The sequence below is a fragment of the Trichosurus vulpecula genome, chromosome 1 (genome assembly GCF_011100635.1).
Source record: "Trichosurus vulpecula isolate mTriVul1 chromosome 1, mTriVul1.pri, whole genome shotgun sequence".
NCBI lineage: Eukaryota > Metazoa > Chordata > Mammalia > Diprotodontia > Phalangeridae > Trichosurus > Trichosurus vulpecula.
The window spans coordinates 107,146,300-107,168,222 of record NC_050573.1 but is presented as its reverse complement, the minus strand read 5'-3'; the positions used below and the strand labels follow the sequence as shown (position 1 = coordinate 107,168,222).

The 21,923-nt window shown below is 33.6% G+C and overlaps 1 protein-coding gene across 7 annotated transcripts in view; it reads right to left on the bottom strand.

The window, feature by feature from the left end:
* CYRIB (CYFIP related Rac1 interactor B) overlaps window positions 1-21,923 on the bottom strand; it is a 124,635-nt gene that overhangs the window by 40,442 nt on the left and 62,270 nt on the right. For 3 of the 7 annotated variants that reach the window (XM_036737640.1, XM_036737692.1, XM_036737649.1), the window contains exon 3: window positions 9,609-9,757. The exons of 3 other annotated variants lie outside the window; for them this stretch is intronic. Coding sequence is in view for 1 of the 4 variants with exons in the window: in XM_036737664.1 (XP_036593559.1) it covers window positions 645-717 (73 nt within the window). In the remaining 3 variants the exon portion in view is untranslated. Of the gene's footprint in view, window positions 1-644; window positions 728-9,608; window positions 9,758-21,923 lie in introns of all 7 variants that reach the window. One more of the 7 variants, XM_036737664.1, reaches the window with a different exon arrangement.

Genomic DNA, 21,923 nt, shown 5'->3' with positions numbered 1-21,923 from the left:
TTTGATTAAAGGCCTTATAGTGAACAATTCTTTCAGCATCTCAATAGTGCTAGTGTTCTGAGCATTTGTATTCTATTATTTGATCAAAAATAATTTCACCCGAATTTTTATATTACATTTGAGTAGACCATCTTAAAATTGAATATTAAAAATTACTGCATACGTATATCTTAACTCTTTAATTTAAAATTTTCTATAAAACTCACATGCCAATATAAGTATGGTACTCTAAAAATTTTGGACCACACAATCACGAAATCAAGTTTTTGATTTTTTATTGTTTGATCAAGTCACCATCTAGTGATAAAACAAAACTAAGCTAAACTTAGTTATGTATAGTCATAGTCACCATCAAACTGCTCAGCATAGTCACTAAAGCACACAATGAGAATTTTCATCATAAGGCTACTTGCTTCATGGACCAATGAGTGGACAGCACTGGATACAAAGACTCAAATGATATTAGCAAATGAAAAACCAAAAAATTATGTGACAATGTTAAGCAACTACTAGAGGAAAAATCATGCAACCTCTTTTTTCCATGTTTTACCAACAGACTGGCTTGCCTTCACTGTGGTGATAGAAATAAACAATGTTTCACCATTACCATTATGCACCAACTGTGAAAGGCTGAAGAGACTTACTTTCAAAATCCAAGAAAAAATGTGCTGCATTGTGGTCTATGTCCCTGGTTAGCACCTTAATGAGATTACCCATGCCAGCAAACCTAAAAATAAAAATGGCAACATCATTTAGTTCCAGTAAAAAAAAAGTTTTAAGCAGAGGCCTGGAATTCATCGTGGGCTGGCTTTTCCATGGCTCCCAGCAGGTGCAGGTTTATGGGTTCTTGCAAGTGAAAAGTTGGCAACACAGAAACATTTGGCTCCTACTCCTCCCACTTTTGCACATCTCAAAAAAAAATTACATCAAATAAAAAAAAATCAAAGCATAAGAAAGATTAGATTTTCCATATACTTGCAATACTTATTTTTACTACCAACATGTCACTACATTACATACTTGACAAATCTAATAAAATATTGAAGCCAGGAATACAAAAAGAAAAAATCTTCAACTTAAAATTAAAACATCAAAAGTAGGTTTCTCAGAATTATATTACATCTGAAATGGAAAAGTTTTCTAACTATAATGCTGTTTGTCTTGCTTCTTTAGTGAATATACTCCTACACTGGACAGCAAGTGGATGAGTTCAAGTTATTATCTACTGAACAGATTTACTAGTTAATCTAATTTTTACCAAAATTTCTCATATTCCTGCCCTTTTATTACACACACACACACGTGTGCATGCGCGCGCGCACGCGCAGAGGGAAAGTGTCTTTCCTATAAAAATGGACATTCACAGAAAACTGCAATTCTAATATCCTAGTTACATTTCAATGACAATCTGACTAAATTCTCATGAGACAAAGCCTGTAAAGAAGACCAAAGAAAACAAACCATAGTAGGCATTGTCCAACCTTCCTATAACAATAATTCACACTTGTGTCACTTTCTTACAAAGCAGTCTGTCTTATAATAAGCATTAAACCTGTGTAATCTGCTCCTTTCTCATATATACCCCCATCTATATAATTTTCAGACACTTTAATGCCATGGCCCAGAGAGTTCTAACAGCCATAGGTTTTAGGGAAAAGAAATAGCCGTATTTTTTATTGTATATCAAAGTTTAATTAAGACAGAAAAATATAGATTAAAAAACACTACAAGGCAATAATGAGCATTGGAATTCTCTTCCCTTTTTTAAAAAAAAATAGCAGTATGCTGTCCTCAGTATATGAAGACTGAAGATAGTTGAAGTGTCACCTCATTACATAGACATCATTTTGAGAGAATGGGGCCAAAGAGAAATATGAATTCATATGAATATTTACTAACACATAATGTCTCAATTTTAAGGGAATAACATTACCCTCATAAATAATTATTTTGAAATTTCTTTACTAGTTTTAGTCAATGCAAGGATTTATAAGATTTATAAAAGATAATTTCATGACCATAACAAAATATGTAGCTTCATGCTATAAAGAAATACTAAATTATCCAGATAAGAACAGTTTTTGCCAAAGCTAATATCACTAAAAGGATTCCTAATACTGATGAGATTTTTAATACACAATCTATAATTCAGATCATTTTAAATTTAGCCCAAAAAATGGTATCCTTCCTTATGACTAGTAAACAACCTTTACTTTCCCTCATAGTGATAAGGAAAACAGGAGATAAGATTATATTAGAAGCCAGAAGTCACAAAATGACTGGTAATTTTTGTCCTCAATTCCCTTCAACAAATCAACAACCACTTCTTAAGCACATAGTTCTAGGCACTGGGGGATACAAGGAAGTACTGAACTTAAAAATGGGCTGTTTCAAAGGTTCTATGTGAATTGCTTGATACTTAGAATTAGTATTTTGGATGTGTTTCTTAGGTTCTCGGGTTAGCGCACCTATGACTTAACTAAGTCTTATGTTCTCTGCATCTTAGGGCATGGAATAATTAGGTTCCAAATAGAAGACACTGATAAGGAGGAAGGGAGTTTTTATACCGCTATCTTACATATATGGATAACTACAAACAATTTAAAAAAAAAAGCAGAATTTATCTTTAGTATCCTCTCATCTATCTTTTCATCTGACTCTTCTACCCCCAGTACCTCTTTTCCCAGGCACTCAGATGTTCAATATCTTCAGCCTTATTAAGGCTTCCATTATACCCCAATCAGGCCTATAGAACCTCCCCAAAACATTCCATGCTCCAAAACTGCCTATGTTACACCTTCTTCACTAATTAAAACTACCATCCTCTCAGTACAGTCAAGCTTAGATGTTAAGCATTCAATTTAGCAAGCATTAAGGACTATAGTAGGTGCTGGGGATTAAAAAATGATAAAGACACAGTTCCCACTCTTAAAGAGCTTGGAACCTAATGGGAGAATGAGTTATATGAACAAATAACACAAAATAGACTATAAATTCAAATGAAAGATCCAGGTAAAGTGCTATGAGAAAACTGAAGGGCCAATTACTTCCTTCTCAGGGGGATAGTAGATGTGAGAATAAGAAGGATAAGTGAAAGTTTCATCAGGGTCATGTCACCTTGAACCTTGAAGAAAGAGAGTAATTACCATGAGTAGAAATGAAGTGAGGTGGGGAAAAAATTTTCTTCCCCAAGAAGGCATAGAAGGCATAGAAGACGACGGAAGATACAGGTACAGAAAAGAGGAAGACAAGAACAGGGGAAATAAGTCATCATATGAGAAAGAGCTGAAAACATCCACAGAAGCTAGAAGAAATCAATCTGGCCAGACTCTGAATTCTCACTAATGCGTAAATGACTCTTGATTGATCTTTCTATTTCTATTTCTGAGGGAGGGGGTGTTAAACCCCAATGAATTTCTATGTGGTAGATTATCAGGGTAACAAAATAACCTTAAAAATCAGAAACTGTGGGAGAAGTCAGGCTCCAGATGGGGTAGAATACCATTTCTTTTAAACTATTCTTACTTTCCCTTTATCCATTTTTAAATTTCATTTCTCTAAAAGCTATAGGTTTCTTTTCCAAAATGGCTTCTATGACAACAAGGTTGATTGCCTTCCCCGATGAAGGAACACGACAGTTAAGGTAATCATTTTAATTTGTGAATTAAAAAGGTTGTGTATAAATTGGAGGCTCCTTGTATATAACAAAAGTAATATAGGGGCAGCTAGGTGGCACAGTGAGTAGAGCACCAGCCCTGGAGTCAGGAGGACCTGAGTTCAAATCCTGCCTCAGACACTTGACACATGTACTAGCTGTGTGACCTTGGGCAAGTCACTTAACCCCAATTGCCCTGCCAAAAAACAAAACACAAAAACAAAAAACAAAACATCTCCCTAATCTTGAATTATCTAATGAACAGGTCTTCCACTCTCACAAATAAAGGAATTAAAAAAAAAAGTAATATTATAGTAGGATGAACACCAAAGGTACCAAGAAATGGAAACAGCATAGGGTAAAAGGAAAATAGCACTGGTTTTGGAGTTTAAAAAGAAATAACTTTAAGTTAAAGTTTTAGTTCTGCTATTTGATAGCCATCTAATCCTCTAAATCTAAACAAGCCATAATCTCCTAGAGGCTTAGTTTTCTCATCTGTAAAATGGGAATTATACTTTCACCACCTACCCTCACAAGATTATTGAGATGACAAATATCAGCTTTTGTAGTAATGTAGCCAGGTTGTTTCCTTTAAAACATTAAGTTCCATTCTTGACTAAAGCAGGGAAAACAAGGGATAATTCCATATGAACCAAAAAGAATAAACAAAGGAAAAAATTCTTTATCCATCTTTATTTTAACCATATGATTGTCAATGTCCTTAAGGAAGTTAAAATGCATAATTTTTCATACAGAAGTTTTCCTTCCTGCTAGAAACTGAAACAAATCACTACTTTCTACAAACAAATCACAACTCAAACTGGATAAGCATAAATATCAGGCACCTGACAGGAACAGCACAATCATCTATAAGACACTAGCCAAAATGTGCCCCATCGCTCTTCAAACAATGTGCATCTTGATGTTTCAAACTCTCTTTTAAACAACTAAATCCTTTAGCTAGCTGACCAATCATCTGATACTCTAAGCTGGAAGGCCAAATCCCGTCTGTTTCTACTTAGCCCATGTACTAACAATGATTTCAACATTTTAAAATATGGTATTATTTTAAAATGTAAGATACACTTTTAGCTCCTTGGGCTATACAAAAACAGGCAGCCAGCCTTTTAGTTTACTGACCCCTAGGTTACAGAATGAGTTATAATAACTATAGGCTACGATGTAGGCTATTACAAACCTACTTATCAAGTTCTTAAAAGTTTCCAATTCTTTTTTTAATGTTCATTTTTAATTCTGCCGAACTGGTGGTCAATGATAGACAACATAATTAACAATTATATTGCTTTTGGCGGGCAATGATATAAATTCTAATCATTTCTTTTTCAGCTGCTGAAATATGGTCCTAATGAAGTATAACTTTACTGTCAACTGCTGCTTGAAATAACCAGTTTACAAACCTCCCTATAAAAATATAGTGCCTCTGAAAAACAGGTCTTAAAGAGAACTTACTGTAAAATACATACTTAATATATCTGTGATTTTCAAAGGTACTCTTAAGTCTTACCTGATTTCCCCTCTCCCCCCACCAATTCCTGGTGCCCTTCTCTTTCTGTAACTATATTGTTCATATCTACTTTGTGTTTATTTGGTTTTTTTCTCTTATTTATATTACTGGATATAACATGCTTGTTGCCTTCTCCCCCTATCTCCACATTACAACATGAGATCTTTGATTAAGGATGGTTTCCTTCTTTGTAACTACATAACTAATAGGTGCTTTTAAATGCTTGTGCTCTATTTCTTCAACTGGTGCAAATCACAACCCACTGATGACTTCTCATACAGTGCTCATCCATGTTCTCTCAGAGATCTGCTAAACTACCCTGTGTTGAATTATTTTCAGAGGCTCCTGTTCATAGCCCCATCTTGTTTGTCAACGTCCACTCCTCCACGAAAGCCAAGCAAAGGAAGAAGGGAATGTGCAGGCTGAAACAAAAAATGAAAAGATGAGGCAAAGGCCCAAGTAATTTGACTTTGCTGAACATAGAGGCCAAAGAAGCAGAAAGGTAATGTCAGATTTCCTGGGCACATCTGGTAGAAACCTTCAGGAGACATCACCCTTGTGAAAGACAGTACCAGCTCTCCAATTTGATGTAGAACTCTCAGTTCTACCATCTGATAAAGGAATCTCACCACCATGTGATTTCTCCCTAACAAAGGACATTCTATCTTTTAATTCAACGTTTACCTGCTGCCTGAAATCAGTTCATTTAATTGTGTACCATAGACACTTTTGTCATTCTTGACTGATTAGGATTTTTTGGACGCTAAGTGTAGCACTTGTGTAAGTTGTCTATTCTATTTTTTTTTGGTTGAAAAAAATTATTTTGGGAGGCAGTGTGGTATCACAATTTAAAGAGTGCAGGCAGGATTTGAAGTCAGAGAACATGAGTTTGAATCCCAACTCTGTTATTTACTACTACCTTGTGACCTAATTTACTACCTGAGCCTCACTTCTTCATTTATAAAATGAGAGAGATTAAATGAGATTAGTTGACCTCTGAAATCCCTTAGAGTTCTAAATTTATAATACTATGTTCTACCCAAGTACTGAAGGCTCTTTAAGTCTTTTTATATTTCATGGGTATAAATGGGACAATTAAATTGTCTGTTTTCCCTCACTCTTTCTTTCTCTATGACTAAGCTGCCTCCCTTCTCTTTCTGATCATCTATTTCCTGAATAAAATCCCTCACGTCATTTCTTAGGCATAGGTCCTCACTAGAAATAAACCACTGACTCTGAGTCATGACCCAACTCAGATTCTTTAGAGACTATGCCATTCTAAAATTCATAATAATACAGTATAACCAGGATAATACTTATATCTAAAAAGATAGACTTTTATGCCAGGAAACAGAATAGGATCATTAAAAGTACTGAAAGTAGCTCCAGTTAAAGAAATTAAAGAGGCTAAAGGCCTCTATGAGACTATGTATAAAACAAAATACTTATATGTTATGAATGCTTCCTCCAAGAGAACGAAAGGGTCTGAATACAGTCAGCACCAAAAGGCATCATAAAAATTAAATTGATTACATCGTAATCAGTGATTAGTTATTAATGTTAAAAGTTTTATCAAAATCATCTATCTGTGTAGATTCAGACCTTTGACTACTTAGAGCCAAGGGCAAAATCAACATCAAATTTGAAGAGTGCTGGTGAGAAGGCACTGTATATTTATTTATAATGCCAACAACTTCACACTAACCTATTCAAAGAAGCCATATTTCTTACTTTCTTCTCTATTTTCTGTTACTATAATTTGTTGTTCACAGCTTCAGAAAGTTATCTGAAATTATTACTTCTAAAATTGTGTCTTAAAAGAAAAATTATAATGAATGCAATCAATATACAATGTTTTAAGAATATAGAATATTAGACATTTTAACATGTTATTTAAAATATTTTATTTCCAAACTAGATTTAAAAAACTTTCAAATAATTCTAACTCAATTATATAAACTAAGTTGTCCTTTCTACAACTGACCTATAAACTAAATTCTACAAGGGAAAAAACTATTTTTCAACAAAAAACTTTAAAATTTAGAAAACTTTTATTTTAGTATATAAATGGAACACGGATCAAATGATGTCAATATCCAATTGGCCTGCATAAAAATATCAGCATGTATAAAAAAAAAATTCCAACTAGTCAAACTGAGTGGTCAACAAACAAAAATTTATACAAAAAACTAATGATATAAGGAAGTCAAAGAAGGTTAACAAGACACCAATAAAATTTAAACAACATAAAAAGAATTTGAAAAGTGAAAAAGAAAAGGATTTGTAAAGGCAACTGATTCCTGTACCAAATAATAATATCTCAATAACACTTCAATTTCCACATAAAAGAATCTAAATTTAAATCACAGAAGCAGAGCTAGGAGGTAGTGGATAGAGCACAAGCTCTGGAGGCAGGAAGAAGCAAGTTTTAATCTAGTCTCAGATATTTACTAGCTTTGTGACCCTGGGCAAGTCATTTAACCTCTGTCTGCCTCCATTTCCTCATATGTAAAATGGAGGTAATATCAGCACCAATTTCCCAGGATTGTTGTGAGGATAAAATGAGATAGTATTTGGAAAGTGCTTTGAAAACTGTAAAGCACTTTTATAAATGCTAATTACTATATTTTTATCCAATTGAAATAGAGCAGTAAAAAAAATTTTTTTTAGAGATCAGAGCTTACTACAGGGATAAGATCATTTAAGTCTAACCTCATTATAAAGTGAGCAAACTGGACAGAAAAATTAAATTGCCCAATAATATGGCATTTAATACATATTTCTGAAATAGCTGAAACATTTGTAGGCAGCAGAAAATAACATGTGGGGCCTGGAATTCAGATGACTTGAATTCAAATACTGTCTCAAACACTTATTAGCTGTGTGACCTTGAGCAAGTCACCGAACTTGTTTGCTTCGGTTTCCTCAACTGTTAAATGAGGATAACAATAGCACCTACCTCCCAGGGCTGTTGTGAGAATAAAAGGAGATAATATTTGTAAAGTTCTTAGCACACGGTCTGGTTCATAGTAGGCACTATAAAAAGGCAGCTATTATTAATAATATTTAAGAACAAAATAACCTTTATATTATACATCTGACTATATGAAATAAATCAAAGCTAGAGCCTTTTCTTCCCTCTATTCATGATTTGTTAACATTAAATATGAACAAATTTTTTTGTTTGTTTTACTAGACCTGTAATTTCATTCCGATTTAGAGAGATCCTGGTGAGGAGCCTTTTACCAACTTAGACTGCTATTGCTTTGCAACTTGTAATCTTAAGAGAGTTGTCTATGTCACTGGGAGGTTAAAGATCTTGCCCAAGGACATAAAATCAGGTAATTGTGTCAGTGGCAGAACCTTGAACACTGGTCTTTTTTACTCAAGCTGGCGCTGCCTCTCAAATAAAATGTAATCAAAATAAAATGTATCAAAAAAAAAGATAAGAGCTGGATTTTATATCTTAAGTCACTTTCAGCTCTAAATGCTATGATTACATATAGCAAAATATTTTTATGTAGTCAATAAAACAGTGGAGGAAACCTTAATTCAAAAGGTTCTACATTCTTAAATGAACCTTTTATTTATGAATCCATTATAAATAATCCAGGACCTCAAATAAAAATAGAGAACAAATGAATATTTTTTAATAAACCAGGTTACTCTAAAGTTATTCAACTAATGCTTAGGAAGATGCAACTATGGATGGGTGTGTGTGTGTGTGTGTGTGTGTGTGTGTGTGTGTGTGTGTGTGTAATACAGAAATTATAAAACAGCATAAACTATCTATATTATTGATGTTTCTGAATCATTAGCTTTACTGTACACAGAACATTCCCTTTAAAATAATATAGGGCCTCAAACTGTTAAGATCAAGTTCTAACTCTGGCAGTCTAGAAGTAAAGAATTTATCCAGATCTATTTAAGACACATTACCCTCTTTTGGGAAGTAATGTAGGTATATAAAACAAACTGTACCAGCTTTATTCTGTAGCATTTAATTGGGTATACTACACTGCATCAACAATGACTCTTTATGAGTAGTCTAAAAACAGAAGACTTTTCTCCTTAAAAAACTTATTAAAGAAAGTAAATAAAAATAAAGTTTAAATATGGGACTTATATTCTTAGCTACTTCTAACACCATGTGGCATTAAAGCTTTACAAGTTGGCTGGCTACCATTTTTATTGCTATCCTACAATAACAATGTCATTATAGGACACTTTTGTAACTCCTTCATATGCAAAATCAAAAGGGGTCACAAGGACGAACAGTCATCTCCTGTGACTAGCCAAGTTTAAACAACAGCAACAATTTTCAGAAAAACGAACTTTGCAAGTGTTATGCACCATGGTGCCTGCCTATTATTATTACTATCCAAAATGAAGTAGCATGGATAAAATGTGAATGGAAAAGCATTTTACCTGCATATTCCAGAGTTCAATATTCTTTGTTTCTTGATAAAATCACTAACACCTAAAAGAGAACAGGAATCTGGACTCTCAGGATTGTGTTGGATGTTGAAGTCATCAGATCTTGCAGGGGAAACAACCCCGACCTCAGGTCTTAGCAGCTAAAAGGAGGAAATTATTTTCATGTGTTTTGTATTAATATACTAAAACAAAAATTTAACAAAACTTGTATTACAGACCCAACTCAGTCCATTCAAAATTCACTAGAGATTGAAATGAAATTCACTGTTATTCAAGCTATAGTGTAGATTTGATTTTATGACCTTTATAAAGGGCTAAATTACTTGAAGTATTACTGTGGTGTAAACACCATAATAGCACAACTAAAATTCCTTATTTTAAATAAAGCCCACCCTTCTGAAATTTCAAGCTAATAAAATCAATAAAGAAGACTTACTGTACAAAATTTTAATCCTGGAAATTTTTAGTCTAAAATATAACACAAGTCAGAAAGTAAGTTCTGTTGGCCCAGAGTAGTGTAACATATGCTATTAAGAAAGGTACATACTCTGACATGCAATTCCTGATTTATTTTGCAATAGTAACTTTATTGTTGATTGTTTGATTTCAAGACATCCTCACTTTTCTTCCTCAAGTACCAGAGTGCACATACTTATATTTTTAAGTGAATGAAAAGTATTTTGTTTTGATAATTTTAGACCCTTTTTAAGATAAGTGGAAACAGCTTAGGGTAGTACAAAAGCAAGACTAGCAATCACTAAATCAAACTGAACAATTCAAAGTCACAATAACACTGAGTGTAGAGTCTAAGGATTGGCATAAAGGAAATTCCTATCATCCAGAGAGAATGTAAGAGAGACAAGTGAAGAGCTAAGAGTATGTGCCATCAATCAAAAAAGAATTTATAAAGCACGTACTATTAAGTGCCAGATACTGTGCTAAGTGCTGGGGAAATACAAAGACAAAAATATATAGTCCTTGCTTTTAAGAAGCTTACAAGCAAGTACTGTAGAAGTACTTCCAGACTTAAAAAAAAAAATTAGTATCTCAATCTTTGAACTAAACATGTTCAAATTAAACCATTTATGCATTTTTCTTCTATGACCATAGAGCTTGAATCCTATAGACATGAAAATGCTATTTTCTTTAGAGAAATTTATAATCATTTTTAGTCAGAAGCATCTTTCCGCAGTAATTTTCGATACAGTTAGCTAATACTATGTTTCTCACACATGGAACCACAATGATATGTGATAAATAATTTGCCCACATAATAAAAATAAGCTATAGGGAATATAATGTAAATGTGGCTGTGAATATTCTAATTCAAATAATTCCTTAAATATTGTCAAAATAAAAGCTATTAAAACAATTATTTTTGATATTACTAAATTAATTAAAATTATTAAAACATATATCGCAAACCTAAAAAGATGTACACCAAAGTATGTGTCATGCCAAATTTTACATATACACATAACTTTTTAAAGAAATCTATAACTGAATGAATAAATTAAAATATTTAAACACCCACTATGTGAAAGGTACATCCTAAATGTTGGGGATGTAAAGACAAAAAGTAAACAACTTCTGTCCTCAAGAAGCTTGAATTCTAATTCTAACTTCTAAAATGAAATTACTTTGTTTTAATAAATGTTAGTTGCACATTAAATAATTCAGGTCCCTAAAGCAAATGCAGGACACCCAAACAATATAGGTCTCTACCATGAAAGGCAAAATGTACCAGAGAAAAATACTTCTTCTGGCTACTGAGATGATTGTTCAAGGACACCCTGAAGGAAATTTATTCCTAGAGAAGGAGGAAGAAGAGAGGAAGAGAATGAAGGTAAGAGAAAGAGGAGGAGACCACAAATACTGCTCCCTCATGATGGGACCACAGAGTAGAGATGGAAGATGCCTTAGAAATCATCTAACTATTCAAACTCATTCCTGCAGTAGATATCCTTTCCACAAAATCCCTAACAAGAAGTCATCTAGTCTCTGCTCAAAAGACCTCCAGAGAGAGAGAATTCAAGACCTCAAAAGAAAGCCTAAATTGTTAGGAAGTTTTTCCTCAGATCAAGTTAATATGTTCCTGTTTCTAGCTTTTATCCATTGATCCAATCCACCTAATGAATATTTGAAAGCAGCTCTCCTATCATCTCTTCTGCTCATCAAGTCTTTTGATCTCTTGGCTAAACATTCCCAAGTCAATCTTTAAACCAAGTGACTAAAAACCATTCTTTGAGCCCAGCCATTCAACCACGCTATCATCTATCCTGGTTGTGTTGTGGTTGTTAGTGTTGTCCCAACATTTAATCAAGGTGTATTTGGTAAATGAATTAACTAACTGGTCTTATTACAAATAATGTAGTTTTTATAAACACGGGTTATATTTCCCAGAAGTTTTTTAGTTTTTGTTATTTTAGGAGCTCTGAGGTGGGTAGCTTAATCACACTGACAGAAACCTTAGAGTCCTAGTTTCTTTCTAACAAGCTAAATGACATCAGAGAAAAATCACTTACTTCTGGACCTCAATTCCTACATTTATAAAAGGATGGAAATTAGAGTGCTTAAGGAAAAAATGAAAAAGAAATGAGACCCATAGAAGAAAAAAAAATCAGAAAGGGAATTAACAGCTTGATACAAATAAGTATAAAATCTTGCCCAAGCAATAAAGACCCTGAAAATTAGGGTGGACCAAATTAAAATCAATGACTCCAAGAAATATTAAAACAAAGTCAAAAGGCCAAAGAAGAAAAAAACACAAGAAAATCTTAGGCATCTTATAGCAAAAATAGGAAAATAAAACTATGGAGTGAAAAATTGAGAATCAATGGACTATCTGAATGTCATGACCCACAAGGAAGTAACTAGACAACAAGTTTCAAGAAATCTTAGAAAACTGTCCAGGTCTCTTGGAACCAGATGGCAAAGTATGAATAGAAAGGATCCACTGGTCACCTCCCCCCTCACAAAAAACAAAATGAGAATTACCAGGAACATCATAGCCAAAATCCAGAGCTTCCGTCAAAGAAAAAATATGGCAAGCTAGCCAGAAGAAAAGAATTCAAGTTTTAAGGAGCTATAGTCGGGATCACCCACAATTTAGCAGCCACCATTATAAAGGAGTGGATAACTTGACATATGATGTTCAGAGGATTTGGACTTACAGCCAAGGATAACTTACCCATCAAAACTGGGTAATGAAATAGAAGAGCTTCATAATCACCCCTTGAGGTAGGTACTACAAATATTACCATTTTACAGATAAGAAAACTGGGACTCTGAAAAATTAACTTGATTGTCCACAGTCACACTGTTAATAAGTGTGTAACCCACATCTTCCTAATGCCAAGTCCAAAACATAATACACTCACATTAAACCATTAGCAAAAATAGTTGTTTAGGAATAAATAAGTAGAAGGCAAGATTTATTTATAAGCCCATGACCCTCACCCATAAATGACAGATTTTAGATATGTTTATTTATATATCACAGTAGTTTAATGTATTAAAAATCAACAATAATTTAACTAAAGAAAATATATATATATAGGTATAGCTTAAAATTGACTTGATACATGCCATATCCAAACTCTTTCATGAAACCTAAGTATTAATGCTGTTTTAACTAAGAAATAGCAACTCTTTTGGCCTGATCAACTCATCTCAAAGATCCTGAGGCAAAAGCACAGAGACTGTGAACATTCTAATCACCTACTATCAGTTGCTATACTACCTTTTAACCCCACTTTTCCTCTCATCCCCAACCTTTTCAACTCTGTAGTTGCTGTGTACCACTCCAACTCTGTACACTCTTTCCACAGTACTCTCTGTAATTTCCATTTCATAATGAATTTAATTCTCTTCACTCTGGATCTCTTCCTCTCATATTACTTCCATCTACTTGTACTCATGAGACCTGGTTTGCCCAAGATGACACTGCTTCCATATCCATCTTCTCCAGCACAATGGATGTTTCAAATTAGATATCACAAAGAAAGCACAAACTTCTTAAGTAAAAAACTAAACTCATCTTCCAAACAACCTCCCAATTCAAACTTTACAATAAAGATTCAAAACAATATCTTTCTTTAACTCAAGATAATTATTTCATTCGGGAGAAAATTGGAAGAGGGCATGGTTTTGAAATTTCAATGAAAACTGGATGGTATCTTTTAATGCCAGGTTATTTCTTTTAAAATTCAATTTAAATGGTAAGAAAACTAAATGTAATCTGGTAGAAATTAGGTTTAGATCAATATCTCACAGCGCTTACCACAATTAAAGTTTTAAATGGAAAGAAAGGATAGAATTTTCACAAATGTGGAATGAAGGACAATTCTTCATCAAATAAGTGAGATAATAATAAAAGATGAACTACATATTTGATAAAAATAACAATGAAAAGTTTTCACAAAAACAAAATCAAGATAGAATGAGAAAGGAAACAGGCAGTTGGGGAAAAAAGTCACTGCAGCAAATTTCTCTTGATAAATATCTGACATGCAAGATATATAGAAATTGATTCAAATCTATAAGAACAATAGTTATTCTCTAATAGATAAATGATCAAAGGATATAAAAAAATGTTCCAAATCACTAAGCAAAATGCAAATAAAAATTCTGAGGTTCTACCTCATACCTGTCAGGCTGGCAAATATGACAAAAATGAAAAATGGAGACTATTGGAGGGGCTATGGGAACACCATGCCAATAGATTGTACAACCACTCTGGAAAATAATTTAAAACCATACCCCCAAGTCAATATGCTAGACATATACTCCAAAGAAGTTAAAGATGGAGGGAAAGGACCCAAATGTATAAAATATTTATAGCTGCATTTTTGTTGTGACAAAGAATTGTGAGGAATGGCTAAGCAAATTATGATGTAAATGTGGTAAAGATATTATTGTACCATAAGAAATGATAAAATGAACACAGAAAGATTGATTTTTAAAATCTAGAGTTAAATGAATATAACAAAAAAAATCCAATTCATCCAATGATTACAATAATGCAAAGGAAAACAATTTTGGAGGACCTAAAACCTTTGATCAAAGTAATAACCAAACATTACTTCAGAAGATTGTATGAAACCACGCTTCCTGTCTCTTGGCAGAGAAGTAATGAACTGAAGGAGGAGAAAAGGTGAAGGTGAAGGAGAAAAATCTCTTCAGACATGGCTAATGTATAAATATGCTTTACTTGATTATACTTGTTAGAAGGGAAGGCTTCTATTTGGAGAAGTAAATATAGACAGGTGAGGGGGTAAGCAGTAATAAGAATGCCAAAAGAAAAAAGGAAAAGAAAGGAAAGAAGATCAATGAAACATTTTTAAAATTCACATAAAAGAAAAAAAAGGAATTCAGACAGGGACAAAAACAAGAAGGTCATTTTTAAAAAAAACTATCTTGTTAAATTTAATACATAATTTTAAAAACCGTACGTAATTGAAGTTCAGTTTCATATACTATCCTTTATTCTTTACATGCTGAAATGTTCATGAATCAATGTTTGATGTTTATTCCATTCATAATAAAAAAGAAAAAATTAATGAGCTACTTCTAATTCTCTCTTCCAAATGCATTAACTATTTATCCCTTCCTATTTCTACTAAAAATACTCTAATTCAGGCACTAAATACCATCAACTTGACTTATTATAATGTCTTCCTAATTGGTTACCTTGCCTGTAAGCTCTTCCTTCTCAAAGGCATCCTACACATTAGCAGCAAATTAATTTTCTTTTAATATTGCTTCCATGCTTCCCAGTATTTACAGTAAAAAAGAATCTTTTATGAAATAAAAAGAATCTTTCTGAAGCTTGGGTGACTCTTAAGGCCATATATTCCATTATCTAGTTCTATCTCACCTACTCAATTTTGTGTCCCAGAGTTCTCACTCTACCCTAGGATATCCTTTGCATATACTGTACTTCCCTACCCCATCCCCATCCCTAGCCCAAATTCCCTGCTCTTCTCTTATATAATTCCTATCTAGCCTTCAAGACTCATTTAAAGGCCCCACCATTCCATGAAGGATTTCTCCAGTCTTTTTCTGAATTTCTACTTACTGCTTCCCTCACACAAGATGCTCCATATCCCTTCATTGGGTGCTCATACTCATTTTCCACATGCCTAGAATAATCTTCCTTCATACCTCTGACTCTTGGAATTCCCTAGATTCCTTTACAAACCAGCTCAAATGCCACCCTACTATAAAAGGTTCCACCCAACCAATCCCTTTCAGACCAAGGTTGCTTTGTACATGCTTTGCAAATACTGCTATGTATACAGGAAGTCTCCTCCATTGGAATCTAAACTCTTCAGAACCAGGAATTGTTTTGTTTTGGTTTTGTGTCTCCTCAATTACCGTTACAATGATAGGTATATATTAAGTGTTTAAATGCCTGCTGATTGACTGACTGATTTCTATTTTCTGGATCACTCTATTTGGCCTATAATCAATTAGAATCAATGAATATCAGTGCTAAAAGAGGGCTTGGAGATCACCTTGCTATCTCATATCATTTTATCTTACACACAGACTATTTGCTAGCATACTGTTATCAAGCATATATGACATATACATACATAGGTGTTGTGATATAAAACGGTTGTGTTCTCAGTGAAATCATAAGGTTCTTGAAAGAATAGAACATTTTATATCATCAACATTCCTAAGTAGAGTAGAGGACTATGGTAGAGAAGGACGGTGTTGTGGAAGGAGGATGAGAAACTGGAGTGAGTACAGAAAGAGTGTTAAACCTGAACTTCAGTTTCTTCATCTATAAAATGAGGATCATTGTATGTGTATCATCTATAGCCTAGAGTTATTTTAAAGGAAAACACTTAGCAAATCTTAAAGTATAAGTATGTAAAGCATATAAGTCTCAACAATTATTATAGAAAAGATTAAAATGTCGGTTGAACTGACCTGTCCAAGGTCTCACAGGCAATAACTGGAAAAGCCAGTGTTTGAACCCAGGTCCTCTGACTTTATAGTCTAAGCCTTTTCTGCTGTACCAGATGTTAGATTTTTGGAACATATTTCTTCAAAAATTTTAAATTCACTAGTACAGGTTGCTCAAAATCATCTGGAAAACTTACTTTCTAAGTGCTTATACATACTAATGAATAGCTCTGATTAGAAAATTTGCAACTGCTGACATCACAGAAAATAGAAACTACTTTATAAACTTAATATAAAATTAACAGCTTAAATACTATTAATTGTCATTCTTAGTTTGAGACCTTAAAGTTGTATAAGATATTTACACTGTACAATATTAGAAATGTTTTGACAAATACGTGGTGCTGCTTTCCTTACATTTGGGTCCTAGTAATATTTAAGACATGAAAATGGAAATTAGGTATAATCACTAAAATACTAGTTGGTGCCTAAACACCTGAGACTGACATCAAGTATGGCAACACAAAACTCCCCACTCTGTATTCCACGCCTGGAATGTTCTCATTCCTCACTTCTGCCTCTTGGCTTCCTTAACAACTCAGCTTGAATTTCCCCTTCTGATCTCTTTTCTTCCTTTCCCTCTCCCACCACAGATTCCCTTTGCTAGTTAGTGTCTTCCTGATAAGATACTCTGTATCTTGTATGTACTCCTTCCTGCATGCTGTCATCCTCATTAGGCTGTAAGCTACTTGAGGGCAGAGACCAGGTTTTTGCCTTTCTTTGTATCCTCAGCACTTAGCAGGACCTGACATGTAACTTAAAAAATGCCTGCTGAATGGCCAAATGACCAATGCAAACTGTCAGACAGTTCACATTGTCAAACCCTCATACAACAATCCTTATTTTGTTAAAAAGTATTTCTCATATCAGTGTAGACAATGTGACAGCAGTGACATGAAAACTTTGTCTTTCTCTAGTCTTAAGAGATTTATATCACATTAAAAATGGTCTGTTTTTAAAATAACTTTAGAGAAGTAAAAATCAAAACATATAGGCTTAAAGCAAATAAAACTGAAATTTATCTTAAACTAATCTGCTTATAAAATGAACCAGTAATAACTCTAACACTAGGGTCCTTAACCTAGGGTCCAGAAACTTGTTTTTTAAAATATTTTGATAATTATTTCAACATAATTGGCTTACTTTTTAATACTATGAATTGTATTTTACGCTTTTAAAAACATTCTGAAGAGGGATATATAGGCTTCACCAGACTGTCAAAGGGTTCTATGACACAAAAAATGATTAAGAACCTCTGGTATTGGGGGGGAGAAGGGTAGAAATGGGGAGAAAAGTTGTAATTCAAACTCTTGTGAAATCAATGCTGAAAACTAAAAATATTAAATAATAATAATTTTTTAAAAAAGAACCTCTGGTCTTGCATTATTAAGATGTGTAAATTACATGAATTTAATACATTCAATACATCTAAAGATGAATATGTGGTCACAATATTTTAATTTTGTATCCTATGTAGTCATTAAATGTTTAACACGACCACATATTTATCAAGGATGTTTTATACAGAAATCCTATTTTGAGCAGAAGTGGGGCTTCTGAGAATCCTTCCCAATCTATAATTCTATGATTCTATGTGGCAACACAGCACAGTGGGAAAACACAGTGGCTCTGGAACCCAAGAAATTGAGTCACCTTCAAAATACAATTAGTACAAACATGACTTTCACTTCCCTGGATCATGTATAAAAGGAAGGGGGGTTGGACTTCATGTCCCTTTCAGCTCCAAGTCTATGAGCCTATGAAATTTTCTATAGCTGACATCTAGGGTTTACATTTAGATTTACTATTTTAGAGGGGAAAACTGTCATTTTATAATTGGGAATCATATACTTGAGAGTTAGAAAGGGCCTTTGAGAATATTCAATTCAAATTCAGAAACAGTGAGGGAAGATACACATCACACCAATTTCCTGATGGAGTTTACAGTCTAGTTAAAGAAATATGACCAACATAAATAAATATAAATCAATAAAGTTAGAAAATCATACATAAGACACAGAAAAAAGTTAAGTGAGGACCATGTGTATATATGAGGGAGGTTATTATCACCTACTGGCAAATAAGGGAGGGCTTCTTGGAAGAGTTAACATTCAGATTAGGGTCTGAAGCATGAACAAAACTTCAACATGCAAAACAGAAAAGACTATTCTATTTGAAGAGATAGGAAACAGTATAATAAATGGAGGGAGGCAAGAAAGCAGAGTATATTTGGGGAACAGAATACAGTCCAGTTAGACTGGAATATATAGTACACATAGAGGAGTATTATAAAACAAGGCTAGAAAGGTTAAATGAGTGACACTGAACTACAATATAGATTATAATAGCAGACTAGACATTGGAACTTGGTACACAACAGGAAGTCACTGAAGGGCTCTGATCAGAGAAGTAGCAAATGAGACCATTATATAAAACACTTAGTAAATCTTTAAATCACAAAATAAATGTCAACTACCACAGATATACACACATAGAAGATAAATTTGACAAAAGTATGAAAGACAAATTGGAGGAGGAAGAAAGAGTAGATGTAGGAAGACCTGTCAGGTACCTCTTACAATAGCTGATTAGCACCACTGACATTAAGGTTTCAAAGACCAGAAAGCCAAAAAGTAGGGCTTCCATACACAAGTAAATATAAGAAAAATAAGGAACCTAAAACAAAGTCATCTTTTGTAGGCCAATAATATTCCCTAAGAAAAGGAAAAGGATATGATTTAAAAAAAAAAGATTTAATAGTCACAATCACTGAAAGGAGAGCAGTGTATTGTTATCTGAAAGATACAATTAAGAAAATAAAGCAACTTGTCCATGATCACAGATGTAGATGTAGCATCCAAACCCAAATCTCCTCACTTTAAATCTAATGTTCTTTCAATCCACAAAATCACTAGTCCAACTTCTTTACCCAGACTAAATAATAAAACTCCTATGAAAATTAGTGATTGACCCACCCACACAGGTCTAAACAATTGTAAACGTGAAGTCCAAGAAAAGGACAGTCTGAAATGATCTACAAAATTTACAAGTACTGCTTTAACACTGTAACTTTTCATTTACACGATAAGCTGATTTATATACAATGAGTGAACGAGGTAGTATAAGAGTTCAGCTGAGTAAAATTTTGTGGGTCTTAGTATTTTATCTTAAAGACAGATTAAAAAAAGGGTCATTTTCATAAGAGTATCTGGTTTATAAATCTCTCAAAAAAAAGATCTTATGAGTCCACTTAGAAACATGTTTTAGCATAAAACATCAACAACATTCAGAGACTCTGTGCTTTTAAACACAAGTATTATGACACACACTAAAAGAAAATCCATAAAGGAAATCACTACATAAATTCTCTTTTAAAAGGTCAGATCATTTTTGAATGTTACTTTGAAAAAGCACTCTGATAACGAAACTATTCATCTACCTCAGCTTTTTCTTTTCTGCAAATCAGAATGCAAAGTAAATGTATGTACCAACAGTTTTCTATGTTTAATTTTATCATTCTTAATCCCAAAATTCTTCAATGAAGACCAAACTATGAAGCCTCTTCATAGTATAGAAATTACCACAAATTCTTCAAGATTATATTAGCAAAAGCATGAATTGTATGTAGCAGGTTATGAAATGTGGAAAGCTTATAATATAGGTCCAATGTCAGAATATACATGTGTATATACATGTACATATATGCACACACATAGGTATGTACGGTTGGTCACCCAAGAATCAAGCTAGGAGTAGTCATCAAGTGATGAATTATAACTTTTTTTTGAGGGGGAAATGGAGGAAGAAAGGGAAGCACACAGCAGCTCAAGAAAAGCCATCTGAACTAAGACATACAAGGGCCTATTTGCATTGATAGAAAAACCACACAAATCTGAAGTGAAAAATCTCAAAATATACAAATATCCCTTCCACAAGGTTGGGGTTATGAGCATAGCACTCCTGTGTCCGGAAAATCCACATAAAAATTTTTGGCCCTCCCTCTAATACCAGAAGTCTGAATTGTTTCTTTTTCTTTTAAGGGGTATTTACAGTACCTTACTGTAAAATCTGGATTAAGTATTTTGTCATAGGCTCTGTGTTGTCTGCCAACCTTCATGTGTCATCTGCAACTTCCACAAAACTCCCCAAAAATTCCCATTTAATTTCTTAGGCTAACCCATGATATATGGAAACCACAATGGGGAAGTCGCAATGTGGAAAGGATAACTCTATTTTTGCATTTAATTCTCATAAATGTGAAACCATCTTCTTGCTATAAATTTTAAATATAACAAAATTGTAGATGGTTAAAACCAAAGTGAGCTTTTAGATTGTCTAGTTCCAACTCCCACATTTTACAAATGAGGAAACTGGAAAAGACCATGAAGATCTGAGGAATTAATGGTACAGGAGGGACTAGAACCCTGACCTCTAGGCTTATAATCAGACATCAAAACATCAACTTCTATACAAAGAGCTACATCCACAGTCTGGCCAAAAGCCTATACTAATGTTCTGCTAATAGAAAATACTTAGCATAGCCAATTGCCTGAATAAAATAAGCATTTATAATATAAGTACCAGCTTATTTAGACAGTGTGTACTCTAGGATACAGCAAAAATACAATGTTAAATGTACTTCATCAGCTTCAAAAGGTTTTTCAAACTTGCTTTGGTTTTAAGAGAGGGAAGGGGAGGGTAAGAGACAGAGGCAGGAAATGCAAGGGAAAAAAGTAAAGGATAAAGCATGTTTACAGCTGCAAAAGAAGGGTTGTTGGCTGTTTGGTAAACCACTGTACTAACAGTCCTATGATAAGATAATACAGGGTCCTAAAGTGATCTCTGACTACATGCAGATCCTATGTAGAAAATCACTACAAAATGAGGTAAAAAAAAAAAAAAGATATTTATCATCTCAGTAGCGAAAGTCACTTAAGGGGAGGATGTAGAAGACAGGCACAAAGACAGAAGGAAATTTATTTTCATAGTAGCTCTAGGCATGACTGGAGATGAAAAAAAAAAATACCTTAGATTCATTATGTTTTTCCAGCATCTATTCTGTACAAAATACTATGTTAAGCACAAAGAGAAGACAGAAGCATAAACAAGAGATGGTTCCTGCTTTCAAGAAGTTTATAATTTAGTGCTGAGGTTGTTTAGTTTTTTTCAGTTGTGTCCAATTTTTCATGACCCCTTCTGGAGTTTTCTTAGCAAAGATGCTGGAATGGTCTGCCATTTCCTTCTCCAACTCACCTTATAGATGAGGAAACTGAGGCAAATGGTGAAGAGATTTGCCCAGGGACACACAGTTAGTAAGTGTCTGAGGCC